Below are 15975 nucleotides of genomic sequence, written 5' to 3'. Positions count from 1 at the left end.
GAGGAGTGAGGTCATACATGTAAAACCAATATAAATCCAACGTTACAGAAGAGAGCGTAAAACGGGTTGACTATTACTTTGAATAAATTGCGTATGGAATATTTAAACTATTGTATTAATATATGAAATGAGTACCTTTGTAATTATATATGTACATTTTGTCTTATGTTTATCTTGTATGAATCAAATCCAGTGAGAAAACAAATGCTCATTAGATAAATATGTATAAAGGGGAGGCATAATAAGCAAAGGTATATTGCTAAATGTATATTTTTTGATCTATTATAAAAAATTGTCTGTGAGGATCGGGGAAAAAATGGTTAATTGTTGAATTTATGATCTAGGCTGATAATAATAATGTAATATAAACTACTACCAACATAATACAGATCAAATAGATGATTTATAAGTCTTGAATATTACAATAAAAGCACATTTTTTCAATCACAAACCATAGTGAGCGTTTGTATGTGAGAAAGCATATAGCAGAGGTTGCTTTATGTCACATTTTTACTTCAATAAACATTAACAGAGAAGGGAAAATGGGTTACATTTTATTTTTATGGTCCACTTTAGTCATTCTACTGACTATACGTAACTTTTCAACAACATGTCAACTAACTCTCATTAGAGTATTAGTAGTCTGTTAGAAAAGTGGACCATCGAAATAAACAGTTACCGGAAAACGGTCTATTATCACTTACAGCAGACGATTCCGATTAAAACGAGCCAAAACAGTGTAAAATGACGCCAGGATCTTGAAATAACCCTCACAGAGCAACATGATATGCTAACTTGGCTAAAAACATCATGTTTTTCCGGGTCATGCTTCCATGCACACAAACACCGTCTTACTGTACATGCCAAACGATATATACTGTAAGATTCTCTGCAAGAATTGCACTTTCTTTATTAATAATAATAATGAAATTTCCCCAGTTATCAACAAATAATTTACCGGCCACCAGCATATCATGCATCTCGTACTCAATTTCTGATCTAACGTGTTTCCTGAAGGGTTATGGCCAAGTTAAAGTGTGTGTGTGTGTGTTAGTGTGTGTGTTTTCACTTACCCCGACTCCCCCACAGGGCAGCATGACGAACATCCGCTGTGACAGTATGCCTGTTGGACACAGAGTGACGTCAGGCAGATTAACTGTCATTCTCGCGATCGGCGTTTGACATTTCCAACCCTTTAGTCATTTTGAAAGTCGCTCATATTCGTGTGTTGGCGTGCCTGTGTGTCTTTGCATTGAAAAATGAGGTGTTGTGCTGGCCGGGCTGCAGCTGACTCATGTCTATCAGATCTGAATCATGTGTGTGTGTGTGTGTGAGAGATGATGTGTTACCGGCAAGTTTGCGATTGTCCAGTTTGAGGCGGTTGAGTGGATTGGTGCCGTACAGCAGGACGTGGCGCTCCGTGTGGACGGACTGTAACTCTTCTAGGGTGGCCTTCCTTCCTCGAATACTCTGCAGAGGAAGCAGAAACATCAAAGATGATGAGAGAGACTTCTCATGGTGGCGGCAACAGTGACACTGGAGTAATTAAAAGCATGCTGGTTTCTGGACACCTTGGCGAATTTCCCTCCTTTTTCGCAGACTCTTATCATCAGCATAATGAAAGTGAATGAGAACTGAAGCCCAACAAAAAAAGTGTCGTCTATATCTTCTGAAGTCGTTCAAAAGTTTCGTCTGAAGAGATTTTAAGTCATTATTTAGTGAACATTTTGAGCTGTTGTGACGCGGATTCAAGAAAAAATCTTCTTGAGTTGATTCTACGTTTGTAAGAATGCAATTTATGTCTTTTTTTCAATCTTAAGTCCTTACATATTTTCTTAAGATCATCTTAGTATCTTCTTAAGAAGAAAATGACAGGCTTTGATTTGATCTGAGTGCATGCAGGTTCTTTCCAAAGACTCGCCGATCAACTCAAAAACACGTTTTGCAAGTATTTTCATGCCGGCGGTCTCAGATGCTGCGTTTTTTTAATGCACTGTGTAAATTAAATATATTTAAATATTTGAAAGAGCCCAACAAACTAATGAAACAACTTTGCTTTGGGGATTTAAGACAAGTTGGAGGGTTACAATGATTTCTGAGAACATAATTTTCAGAAATTCAAATACTTATCCATTTATTTATCCAGTTTCACAGACAAGGCTAAAGTACATATTTGAACTGTTTTAACTGATATATCTTAAAATTTATCAGTGCTATTGTTTTGTCGCAAGATGCACATCAGTAATGTTTTTTTTTCTAAGGCACGTTTATAAAAGATACTCAAATGTCCTAATTGAACTAAGCCCTGTCTGTGAAACCAGGCCCTTGCATTTTGTCTTTAGGAAAAAAAAAGAAAAAAAGAACATTCTTAAAGTCCCACTGAAGTGCCTTGAAACGCGCAGCATTATTCGACGTGTTGATGTAATTTCCACTGAAGCAGGAAGATAGGGCGGGACATATCGAGCAGGTCCTCCCCTTTTTTAAAACAGCCAATAGCGTTTAGTTTATATCACAGCTTGATTAGAGCCGTTGTGCTCGGTAAAGCCGCATTTGACCGCTTATGACAGCCACAGTCTAAAGTTCCCCTTTAGATTTACTATGAAATTGTTACTAAAGCAAAAAAAATGTCATTCTGTTGCAGAATTCAAATGGGTCCGATATGTTTGGTGGTCTGCTCCGACTCAATCACATGATCCGCTCTGTGCTATCGTGTCTCTGGACCGGAGCTGTGGCGGTTCGCGTGACACTAACATGAAACCAGACTTCATTCGCCCCAATGGAAAGCATATTTACACTTGAATCGTTCCAAATCCCCTATATAGAACACTATGTGTCATTCACCATGTAGAAAATACTAAATGTGTGAACAAGTGACCCATTTTAGGCGCAGCTTCATCGACTTTTTCAGGGCATTCTAGAGAGCATTTGATTGGACAGAAAATCTGATGAGAAGCTGAAGTGCTGAGTGATGTCATCAAAATCAATGATCCTTATTGGTGGAAGTGAGAGAATGTTTATATCTTCCAAATGTGAATGTTGTCATTGTTTTGGAGCACACTAGCTTATAGGCTAACATATTCATACTAAAACCCAAAAAACGTTTCTGAAATTTTGATTTCCTGGGGACTTTAAGAAATACAAAATAACTTTTTTCTTAAGTTAGAAAAAAAGAAGAAATTGATTCCGTGAGTTTGAGAACCAGTGTCATGTGAAATCAGGTCTCCATCGACTATCATTTCTTAAGTGTACTAAGCACACACAAATCACATTAACGTTAAACATGAATATAATTGCTTTAAAAATGGTGAATAATAACAGAAATCTTTCACTTGATAGACTGCTAATAAAGGATAATAATAAAATGAATAACCCATTCTTTTGATGAATGAAATATCTGGATTTGTTGTGAATACATGTAGGGTAAGGCTCTCAGGCTAATCGGGTAATGTAACAGACATTAATGGTCATTATAACGGTTATACCACATATACCATAGGCATTATATAAGGTGTTATATCGAGACTGAGCCAATCGGATGGCTTAGGAGAGCTGATTTCAAAGGGGGGACCTGGTTTCTCATGACACTGGATCAATCCGATTTGTGAACGAATCAATTTGCAAACTAATTTTCAAATAGCAACTTCAATTTCAGTCCGTTCCTCACATGAATCTATCATGTAGCTTCAGGTGACTAGGATGTAGTGAATGCATCATATAGGCTACTTTGTGGTGCTTTTAGCAGCTTTACAGAATATTGAAGACGTCTAAAAAGTTGTCTTTTTGCGTTCCACAGAAGAAAAGAACATCATGCAGGTTTGTTACTTTATTTTTTGGGAGGAACCGTCCCTTTAATGTGGATGATGGGACAGATTATTCAGCGCCCCCTTCAGGAAAGGAGAGGAAGTGCAGGCTGTAAATACCTCACACTGGCCCCGGAGGCCCCTCTCCTGCAGGCGTGACCAGATGCTCTGGATTCTCCCAGCATGCTCCGGGTGGCTGCTGTTGTCTCCACATGTGCACTGGTGCTTCAGCATTTGGGAGTCATACACCAGACCTACACACACACACACACACACATTGCATTGATGTTTGATGTTTGAGTGAGTGAGACCGTATCATTTAGTGAAGAGTGATGGGGAGTTGGTGGGGACTCTGTACCCGTGGTGAAGCGAGGTTGGCTCTGGGGCGGCTCTGTCGCCGTGGTCAGAGGCAAGGCTTTGTCCGGCAGCGTCAGCGAGGTGGAGGCGGGAGACGACTGCGTACGAGAGAGCGGCCGGTGCATGCCGCCGAGCATCATGGGTACCGTCAGTGTCTCCATGTGAGCCGTCTGTCTGCGGAGATGCTGAAGTTGTTTTTGCGTTTCCCACAGACGTGACTGCAAAGAAAGTATTTCGGGATGTTTTATGAAAACATTCTTACACGCATTACTGGGAAGTGCTTCTCTAACAGCATCTGAGATAAATGACTGTAATAAAATAGAATATAAACACAATAATATGAAAAAATATGATATATTAATGGTATTTATGCCTCATGATAGATGTGTCAATTAAAAATACAATAAAAAAATATACAAAGAAGTAGCTATAACTTAAAATAAAAAATACCTTGTTGTACAGCTTTTTTTAAGGAAAATAATGAGAATTTCAAACAAACTCAAAAATAAAGACATAAAAATCATAAAAAACAATGTCAGTGTTAAGAAAATCTTAATGGTACAAATAATAATGGCTTTTCTTTATACAGGAAAACAACTTTTTTCAATTTTGAGATTATCTACAGTATTGTTAAGTATTATTGGAGTCAGTCAAGATTTTTTTTTTTTAAAGAAATTAATATTGTTATTCTGCAAGGATGCAAAAAAATGTAAAGTAAAGACATTTATAAAATTACAAAAAAAAATCTATTTCAAATAAATGCTGTTGTTTTGAACCTTTTCTATTCATCAGAGAATCCTGAAAAAATGTATTCCACAAAAATATGAAGCAGCTGTTTTAACATTGTTGATAATAATCAGAAATGTTTCTTGATTAGGGCTGCGCAATATATCGAAATTATCAAAATATCGCAAATGTAAATATTGCAATATGCATATCGCAAGGGCACGCAATATCTGAATGATTTTAATAGGCTACTTCAACATTGTGAAAAGTGTACGTTTTAGGTTGACGCATATAGCAGAGAATAGACTGAGCACACGACTGTTACTTATGTGACTTGCTTGACGTTAAAAAGAGTTATTAAACACAATAACTTGCGAAAAACAACGCCTTGCAGTCTCGCGCTGTCTGACACACACACGGAAACGTGCGCACAAGCCGCTCTTTTTTTCGTGTCTTGTTACACACGCGAACTGTCAAATACACACACAGTTATGTCTTGATGAGTATTCATGTAAACACAGTCGGTTATGCTTTACGTGAAAGATATCAGTTGGGGAAAGAAATAGATTTTACACACTTAAAGCAATATCGTATCGCATATCGAATACCGCATTATTTAAAAAGGATATCGCATATTGCATTTTTCTTCAATATCGCACAGCCCTATTCTTGATCATCAAATCATAATATTACAATTATTTCTGAAGGATCATGTGACTAAACTTTTTTACTCAGATTTCTTTTTGTGACATTCACCCACAAACAATCATTGGAATATTTACATTTTTGGCTTCCCCCTCACCTATAACATAAATGATTTTGCAAATAATATTTTGTCAGACCTATTGCTACTACAAAACAGCTTATTCTTAATCTTCTCCTTCATGTTTTTGTCTGACCTGGTTGAGAATGAGGGTGTGCTGCAGGTTGATCTGCTCCTCCTGATTCTCCAGCTCTCTCTGTGACTCCGCCCTGACCTGGCCCTGATGGGCGTCGCCGGCTGACGGCCCCACCTCCTCTGAGTCCATGTCCTCTGAGGGGATCTGCTGGAGACGACGCTTCTCGCTGGACTTCGACATGAGCTGTTGGACACAGACATCCTCATCAATTTCTTTCCCTTTGATATCATATATTATTGCATGTTGTATTATGCTGTACTAAAATGCTGTATAAACACTTATTTTGGTAACATTGAACACATTTTTGTTAAAGAGGACCTACTAGGCTCTTGATTTTGTTTCTGGGCTCTACTAGAATAGGTTTTCATGCTTGAATGTTCAAAAAACACCTTTACATTGTTGCAGCTCCTCTCTACCCAGTCTGTCAGTAACGCTCTGTTTAGTACAAGCCCCTCCTTCTGAAAAGCACAGTGTGCTCTGATTGGTCGGGTGTTTTTGGGAAATTTCACGCCCCTTATCATAACTGTGAGTTTCAACACACTACTAACTAACTCAACTAGGTATGCCATGGGCGGGAATTATTTAAAAGAGGAATATTGTGACGTGTTCGTTCCTAGAAGAAAACTCACGACTACAATGGAGGCGTTTCAGGGAGTTCAGAAACAGTGACACTGATATAGACGCTGAGAGTTGGATATTCGGTAGGATATTGGAGCTTTAACTTTAATTTCTACATTTCCACAGCTGTTTATTTAAGTGATTGATTAGGCGGGAGTGTGGACGGGACCTTGATATCGCAGCTACACTTTGCGCTCACTACTGCGCAGACCCCAGACCCAAGATGTCAGCGCCATATTGGGACACTGGCGACTTCACTTACTTCAATGGAAGAGAGGGAAGGTGCATCATCCATCTTTTTTTTACAGTCTACTCTCTAAAAAATGCTGGGTTAAAAATAACCCAAGTTGGGTTGAAAATGGACTAACCCAGCAATTGGATTGTTTTAAGCAAACATTTAACTCAACCGCTGGGTTAAAACAACCCAATTGCTGGGTTAGTCCATTTTCAACCCAACTTTGGTTATTTTTAACCCAGCATTTTTTAGAGTGTATGGTTCAGACGCATTTCCAAAATCAGATTTTAACTGTATTTCAAGCAAAATATGTGACCCGTGCTGGCAAAATGAGTCGCAATGAGAACATTTTCAAAAATGACATTGTTATTTTATTAAAATCTTTTCAAGGTTATTAAAACCTGTTTTTAAAACTGTCAAAATGATGAATGATTTGTTTCAATTGGACAAAAAAAATTGACTGAGCTACACCTGTTTGCAGTTGATAGAGTTATATACCCTAAAAACCCAACAACAAATTTGACACACACCAAGTCAACACCAAATATCAATAGGACAAATATATATCTGTTATATATTGTGAAGTACTGCAATTCTGTGTATGTGTGTATATCGGGACCACACGCTGTCTGAGAGTCTTTGTACGCACACGGCGGATCTGTCAGTCAGTGCTAATAAGATCGTTTTCCTGGACAAGGGAAACGTACAGATAAAGATACTTTTAGAAGTTTAATTGCTATTAGGAGCATTGGGATCGCTAGACGAGGGCTTAATGATTTTTGTGAAAACCTCAAAATGTACATTTTACGCTTGTTTTGCCTGTAGCTCGAAATGATCCCGTGCGCATTCCCACTCATTTCGCCAGCACAGGTCACATATGATGCATTTGTTTTGGATGAGGTTTGTAGAAAAGGTAACACTTTATTTAGATGGTCTACTAAATATAAGTAACTTTGCAACTACATGTCAACTAGCAGTCAATAGAGTATTAGTAGACTGTCTGATTAATATCTGCTAACTTACTGTGATGGTCCACTGTAGTCATTCAACTGACTAGAAGTAACTTATTCTACTAACCTGAACCCATAACCCAACAGTCTACTAATACTCTAATGAGAGTTAGTTGACTTATAGTTGAAAAGTTACTTATAGTCAGTAGAATATAAGTAAATAACCAACTAAATAAAGTGTAACCGTAGAAAGAAAAACTACAACAGATTGGAGTCCGATCTGTGGGTCAGAAGAGCGGCGCGGCCTGTACCTTGCCCAGGTGCGTCTGCTGTTTGAGTCTCTCCAGCAGCTGTGCGCTGTGCTGCTGCTGCTGGAGCAGGTGAGGGTGGAGGGCGCGGGGACTCTGGGGCAGCGGCTCCGAGCGGGTGCGGCTCAGCGGCTTATGAGGACCAGACGCACTGAACTGCATGGGAACCGGACCCAGACCTGGAACTGATCACAAGCAGCAGGGACAAATCCCATTATACTTTCAGTAGATGAAAGCATTATATTCAAGCTATATCAAAATATCATGCCAGATCACACAAAGTAGAACATAAACATTTAAAGTGATTTTGCCATATCATCATGAACTCAGTGAAGACGGTACATGAATTATAAACACAGAAAGTAACAGATGTTAAATTTTGTATTTAAGCTTTTTTAATTCACTCAATTTTTCAACTAAACATCGAAATAAATTAATAAACTAAATTAACCATATAAACTAAATTACTGATCTAATTATTGATCTAAAGCCCACACTGTCACTCTATGATATTTGAAATGAACTGATGACATCAGCGTTTCCTCCAGAATGGCTATACAGCTGAATAAAATTATGCTGCATTATTTTCCTGTTTAACATTGTAAAGCTGCTTTGAAACAATCTACATTGTTAAAAGCGCTATATAAATAAAGTTGACTTGACTTGACTTAATATTAAGGTTTTCATTTAGTAAGAAATAACAATTAAGATTATTAAAATATGATTAATATAGTAATAAATATGACTATAATATACACAGCCATTCCACTAGAAGTGCTCACTAAAGCTGCATTGATACAGTAAAAACAGTAATATTGTGAAATATTATTCTAATTTAAAATAGCTGTTTTCTATGTGAATATTTAGTAAAATGATGATCATTTCAGCATCATTACTCCATCATTACAGTCACATGATCCTTCAGAAATCATTCTGAGATGATGATTTGATGATCAAGAAACATTTATTGAGCATCATAATGTTGAAAACAGCTCAATAGTTTAATGGAAAACGTTAATTTTTTTCAGGATTCTTACATAAATGGATCAAAAGAACAGCGTTTATTTGAAATAGAAATCTTTTGTAATATCATAAACTACAAATACAACTTTTTATTTGGTTGCTAATGCACCAAAAATAACAAACAAAAGAATAACAAAGTGTCATTATCAATATAAATGATAATTATAAATATAGAAATCCAATCTTATATATTTTTTAAATGACAAAATATTCTGAAAATATTTAGTTACTGGCTTATCATTCCCAACAGCTCTTCCCTGTCATGTCAGGGAGTGACCACTAGATGGCGAACGCATCAAGCAAATAGTATTCGAGTGGTCGTTTCCTCACACGGCCTCTCCGACTGACTGACACTGCAGATCTCTTACCGGCCAACAAAGGGGCGTGAACGAGTCCAGAGGGCTCCAGGATGAGGACGGGCTGCATGAGCTGTCCTGTCTGCTCTTCCACACCCAGAGGAACCAGCAGCGAAGAGCCGCCCGGCACCAGCCGGCCCAGCTTCAGTGAGCCCAACTCGCTCTCCGCCTACAGAGACACAACCGCAACAAACCAACGCTTACAACATGCTACCAGCTTTAGAGTTCAACTGAAGCCTCAAAATAGATGATGACACTTGCATGAATGAGAAACAGCTTAAAAATACATTACAGTGGTTCTAAATGGGTCTAAAATGGGGGGAAATATTAAAGTAATGACCAGAATACATTAAGTATGAGCTGAGGACAACCACAGTGTTTCATGTGGAGAATTGTTGGGTAAACAATTGTTGTGTCACCACTTGATGTCAATTCATTACTTTTACATGGAAAGCAACACATTTGTAACTTTCATTTCACTCGCTCTCGTGTTAGTTGCCTGAGGCTTTCACTCATTTGTGGGTGATTTTAAAATTCAAAGTGGTGTTTTTTAACGTTTCCCCTGGCACAGTTCGCATGACGGCTAGCCTACACCTCTGTACAGATGTTGTGCAGCTTGCAGTGTTGACAGCTTTGTTGGTTATAATTGGAGCAGTGCAGTTTTGTCATCACATTGCAATTTTCAAGCCATTAAAATATCGTTTCATATTCAACAAGGCTGGGATATTAGATCGACTAATAACCATCTAGGACAGAAATTATCCATATTCTAACCGTTTTATACCATGTCCAACAGCCTTCAGCGCGTGATCACTTCTGGTGAGGGAGGTCAATGTACACGATCTGGCGTAGAGATACGTGTGAGAGATCACTTCCGCCGCTTGCGTAAACTACGCCAGATCGTGTACATTGTACATCACTTACCGCAAGTGATCACGCCTGAAGTGTGAATGATGGTCAAATTTTGCTGACGATGAACACTGAGTGACGTGTCTTTTTCTGACTATTTAAGAGACTGTATTCTAATTCGATACCTTGGTGTTTGCGGGGAGGCCGAGTGTGATGGTGGGCAGACTGGATGGATTCTGCACTGTGAAGTGAGCCAGAGACCCGTCCTGCAACAGCAGCCTCTGAGCCTGAAACACACACACACACACACACACCACAGGCACAGACATTAAACAGATATCAGGGCGGAAAATGACACCAAAATATAACCCAGATGTTTCATGTTTCATATATGTTATCTAACATGTGATATTTTCTCTTTTAGAGCTAGTGCTGGACTTCTGTAGACACAGAGTTGACCTGTAGCAAATATGCTGGTTTTTATAACGAAAAAATAAAACAATAAAACTCAGCTCTGAACACACTTAATGCAAACTCAAACACTTGGTTCAGTGATTACATTCAAATCTATTTGGAAAGTAGACAGTAGAGATTTGTATAATTATATTTGTGTATTTATTTATTTATTATTATACATTTATAGTCTACATTTTTATATATTTGTTTTATTATATATACATTTTTACTTTATTCAAGCAAAGCATTATTTGTGCATATGTTTTATAATGGATATTTTTATATATTTATTATATTGTATATTATTATATTTTATTTATTCTAGCAACGCATTATTCATGCATATAATGTTTTATAAAGGATATTTTTATATATTTATTATATTGTATATTTTTTATTTATTCTAGCAATGCATTATTCATGCAAATAATGTTTTATAAAGGATTTTTTATATATTTATTATATTGTATATTTTTTATTTATTTTAGCAACGCATTATTCGTGCATATAATGTTTTATAAAATATATTTTAATATATTTATTATATTGTATATTTTTTTATTTATTTTAGCAACGCATTATTCGTGCATATAATGTTTTATAAAGGATATTTTTATATATTTATTATATTGTATATTTTTTATTTATTCTAGCAACGCATTATTCGTGCATATAATGTTTCATAAAGGATATTTTTATATATTTATTATATTGTATATTTTTAAATGTATTCTAGCAATGCATTATTTGTACATACTGTATAATGTTTTAAAATATATATTTTTGAATATATATTTTATTGAATTTTTTACATTTATTGTAGCAATACATTATGTGCGCATATAATGGATATTTTTATATATTTATTATATTGTTTATTTTTTTATTGTAGCAAAGCATTATTCGTGCATATCATGTTTTAGAATATATATGTTTATATATTTATTTTATTATATATTTTACATTTATTGTAGCAAAGCATTATTTGTGCATTTAATGTTTTGTAATATATATTTATATATATATTATTTTATTATATATTTTTGTACATTTATTGTAGCAAAGCATTATACTTATACGGTTTTATAATATATATTTTTATATATTTATTTTATTATATATTTTTACATTTGTTGTAGCAAAGCATTATTTGTAGATATCATGTTTTATAATATATACATATTTTTATATTTATTTTATTATATATTTTTACATTTGTTGTAGCAAAACATTATTTGTAGATATCATGTTTTATAATATATATATTTTTATATTTATTTTATTATATATTTTTACATTTATTGTAGCAAAGCATTATTTGTAGATATGTTTTATAATATATTTATTTTTATATTTATTTTATTATATATTTTTACATTTGTTGTAGCAAAGCATTATTTGTAGATATGTTTTATAATATATATATTTTTATATTTATTTTATTATATATTTTTACATTTGTTGTAGCAAAGCATTATTCGTGCATATCTTTTATAATATATATATTTTTTATTTTTCAGGCATAAATATTAAACTTGAGAATGTTTTTCAATGAATAGATTCAATTGTAGTATTAACGATATTTTCTTGACGTCATAAAAGGTAAAAAATGCCCAACAATAATTTCCATTGGGCAAATATTTTCCCTTAACCGAAAAACCAGCGTGATCAGCTCTTGCGTGCGAGCGGACGAGGTTCCTGTGTGCGGCCCATTAGAGAGACTCCTGCATTTATGCAAGCACAAAAATGGAGGAGCGTCGAGTAATAAAGCGACGAGGAGGCTTTGGATGGAAACGGGAGATTGGGTGTCCTGGCAGCTGCCTGCAGCTGTCCTTCTCCAGTGTCTTTGTTTAAAACATGTCATTATGCCAAAGGGCGGCGCGAAGCACAAACCTCCTGAAACAAGCCCTGTCGAGCACAAACAACTCCCACCAGAGCAATATTAAAGAACTGTCCCATCATGCCTCGTTGTGCGTTCGGCTGGGAGTTTGTCCTCTACTCAACAGTTTGCATTTTTGAAAAAAGGGAGAAGCTAACTTCATTTAAACTGACGACATTATTACATAATGAGTCATTTTCCATAATTGCCTGGATTTATAATTGCATTTCCAGAACGTCCCATTATAAGGAAGCCAAGATACACCTTAGAAACTTGGCTGAGGAGTGGATTTGGGGAGTGTTACCTCATGGGACAGGGCAGCAGGCAGCGCTCCATTCTCATTGGGAAGGCTGTCGTTTGGAGAGCTGCAGCCGGATACTGGAGTGCTACTGCTGCTGGGGGACGAATCTGAGAGGAACACACACACACACACACACACACACGCTGTCACTTAATGCATGTTAAACATGGGCGGCACATCAATGCATGCATTACAGTTCTATGTGTGATCAAGCAGATTCAATGTCAAGTGCAAAATGTTGCTTGTGTTGTTTGTGCTCGAAAAAGATGTGCTTTTTCAAATCTAAAAAAGATTAGTTGAACACCTCCACAGGTGTTAGTCTTTCAATTTAACATATAACACATGTTAGAAGTTACACATAACATACCCTGCAGTGAATTCTAAACAGTAGAAAAAGAAAACGCTGTATAATGCTGCATAGTGACAAAGTGTTGGTTGGGTAAAAATCTTTATGGAAGAATCAATGAGTTGATTTGAGTGTTTTGGTAGTTTTAGTGCATTTTTAATGTGAAATGAACTGCTGTGCCGAGCTGTAATTTGGAAAGAAGAACTGTGTGAAGAGTTTGGAGTATTGAGAAATGTGTCCTGGTGATTGTAAAAAGAATTGTAGATTGATTCGATATGCATGGCAAATGATTATAACTATACAGCGGACAGCAGGTGTCCATGAGAACATGGTGGCTTGGTTACCCAGCGCGTCAGGAACGCGGTGCTTGACGGTGGGCGGCGCACTCTCTTTGCGGGTCAGCGGGCTCTTACGGGTGTTCAGGTGCTTCTTTAACTTATGCTTCACCTTCAGATTGGGCTCTGACCCTGCGAACAAGAACAAAAAACAAAAAAACAATCAATAGCGTTACCAAAAAGGAAGACAAACTTTCTGAAAAGCTTTCAATCTGATTTGGGTCGTATAGTAAACTGTCAACTAGCTCATTTACTGTACTCTGCAGGGTCAATCGTAGTTTGTTTGTTCAAAAAACATGATTTTTTTTTTCTACTTTGAGGGTCAATGTGTTGTGTCATCACTGCGCTGTTTAAAAGTACCAATTTGTGATGGCAAGTAATAACCCAGCAAATACATGAGCATATACCATCAAATACATCTATGTAACCACAACAAACAAGCAGCAATGCGTTCACAGACAGCCTACGGGTTATAATAACTGCATGTCAACACCTGAGATATAGGGCCCTATTTTAACGATCTGAGCGGTCTGAAGCGCATGTTAAACATCAATGCATGCATTACAGTTCTGCATGTGATCAAGCAGATTCAATGTCAAGTGCAAAATGGGTTAAGATGTGCTTTTTCAAATCTAAAAAAGATTAGTTGAACACCTACACAGGTGTTAGTCTTTCAATTTAATACATAACACGTTATAAGTTACCAAGGGCGTGTCCGAATCCGTTTTTGCTAGTTTAACAACAGAAAAGACGGTCGGCGCACCAGGCACATGATCCAAAAGGGTTGTCCCTAGTCTCTTAATGAGTCATGGGTGTGTTTTGGGGCGTAATGTGCAATAAATCAATCAGAGTCTCATCTCCCATTCCCTCGCACCATGGCGGATTCGGTGGGGTAAAGCACGCCACCACTGGACTCTAGAGCAGTGGAGACGTGTTCTCTGGAGTGACCGATCACGCTTCTCTGTCTGGCAATCCTTTTTTCTGGCAAAAAAAGAGTCTGGGTTTGGAGGTTGCCAAGAGATCGGGACTTGCCGGACTGCATTGTGCCAAGTGTAAAGTTTGGTGGTGGGGGGATTATGGTGTGGGTTGTTTTTCAGGGGTTAGGCTTGGCCCCTTAGTTCCAGTGAAAGGAACTCTTAATGCTTCAGCATACCAAGACATTTTGGACAATTTCATGCTCCCAACTTTGTGGGATCAGTTTGGGGATGACCCCTTCCTGTTCCAACATGACTGCACCAGTACACCATTGCAGGTGTGGAGGAACTTGACTGTCCTGCACAGAGTCCTGACCTCAACCTGATTGAACACCTTTGGGATGAATTAGAGCGGAGACTCGAGCCAGGCCTTCTCGTCCAACATCAGTGCCTGACTTCACAAATGCACTTCTAGAAGAATGTTAAAAAATTCCCATAAACACACTCCTAAACCTTGTGGAAAGCCTTCCTAGAAGAGTTGAAGCTGTTAGAGCTGCAAAGGGTGGGCCAACTCCATATTAAATCCTATGGATTAAGTCTTGGTTTGGAATGATATGAGTGTGAGTAATTGATGATAAAATGTTGGAATATCCCTTTAAGACCAACTAGTCAACTACTCATTCAAATGACCCACCAATTAGTCGATATTCGATTTAGCGGTAGTTTTGCACATCCCCATTGACCTGTAACTATTTATGTGCAAATGTAGCATCAACTTCCTTTGATCACACAGTTACAGCTCTATGCTTTTGTTGCTGGTTCAGAAAAGAAGAAGGTTCCGAAATCGCCTCTCTACTTCCTGCTAATTGTGTCTGTCATTGTAAAAACACTATTACACCATCAGCCTTGAGTTCTGGCAGAGGACATGTTGAAAACCGTAGCTCCACAGCTGAACTTACTCAACTTTACCAGTTAATGACATTGCTCTGCGCAGCATCTTGCGGTTATCGTGTTAAATGTTCCCTCGTTCGAGCACAAAGTGATCCTGACAGACGGCACTGAACTGATATGAAGTGGACAGGTCAAGTATTTGGAAACTCTCTCAAGGACTACATCAGCAAAATGTTCTACGCTGAAAATTGAATAACAGAGTAACAATTTTAAAACTCATCGCCACAATGCTTGGATGACGTGGTTGGTTGCCAGGTGTTGCTATGCGGTTATTAACATGCTCTGACTGGTTTATAGCGTATTGTTATGCAGTTGCTAAGATGTTTTTGTCCCAAGAAGCAACCAAAAAGCTTTTTTGTGGTTCACAACAGGACGAATATTCAGTGCAAAAATTTGGTGCAATAAAACATTTTTGTTAGGTTTTTTTACACTGTTCCATCACATTGTGAAGAAAACTGGCCAACCAATGAGATTCAAGCTTTTGGTCACATGCCAAGACCCAACTTAGTTTAAAATAATAAAGAGACATTTTTAGCGGTAATAACTTCTGGAGAGAAATAGCGCAGACACTGAACACAGATGACTTTCTAGAGCACATGAGGAGACCGTCTGCGTTCGCGCACGCTATCAAATGGAGCATACGCTAGAGTACGCATAACAAATGAAGTTATA

The 15975-nt window shown here is 37.2% G+C and overlaps 1 protein-coding gene across 6 annotated transcripts in view; it reads right to left on the bottom strand.

Annotated features, from left to right (window-relative positions):
- hdac7a (histone deacetylase 7a) overlaps positions 1-15975 on the bottom strand; it is a 118829-nt gene that overhangs the window by 27849 nt on the left and 75005 nt on the right. For all 6 annotated transcript variants that reach the window (XM_079802918.1, XM_079802920.1, XM_079802922.1 and 3 more), the window contains 10 exons: positions 13448-13570; positions 12761-12864; positions 10307-10408; positions 9285-9441; positions 7897-8078; positions 5783-5965; positions 4159-4375; positions 3921-4054; positions 1350-1470; positions 1074-1123 (listed from right to left, as the gene is read on the bottom strand). In XM_079802918.1, the coding sequence (XP_079659044.1) occupies positions 1074-1123; positions 1350-1470; positions 3921-4054; positions 4159-4375; positions 5783-5965; positions 7897-8078; positions 9285-9441; positions 10307-10408; positions 12761-12864; positions 13448-13570 (1373 nt within the window). The remainder of the gene's footprint in view (positions 1-1073; positions 1124-1349; positions 1471-3920; positions 4055-4158; positions 4376-5782; positions 5966-7896; positions 8079-9284; positions 9442-10306; positions 10409-12760; positions 12865-13447; positions 13571-15975) is intronic.

The sequence above is a fragment of the Gobio gobio genome (assembly GCF_949357685.1).
Source record: "Gobio gobio genome assembly, chromosome: 21".
NCBI lineage: Eukaryota > Metazoa > Chordata > Actinopteri > Cypriniformes > Gobionidae > Gobio > Gobio gobio.
This window is presented reverse-complemented; position numbering and strand designations above follow the sequence as displayed.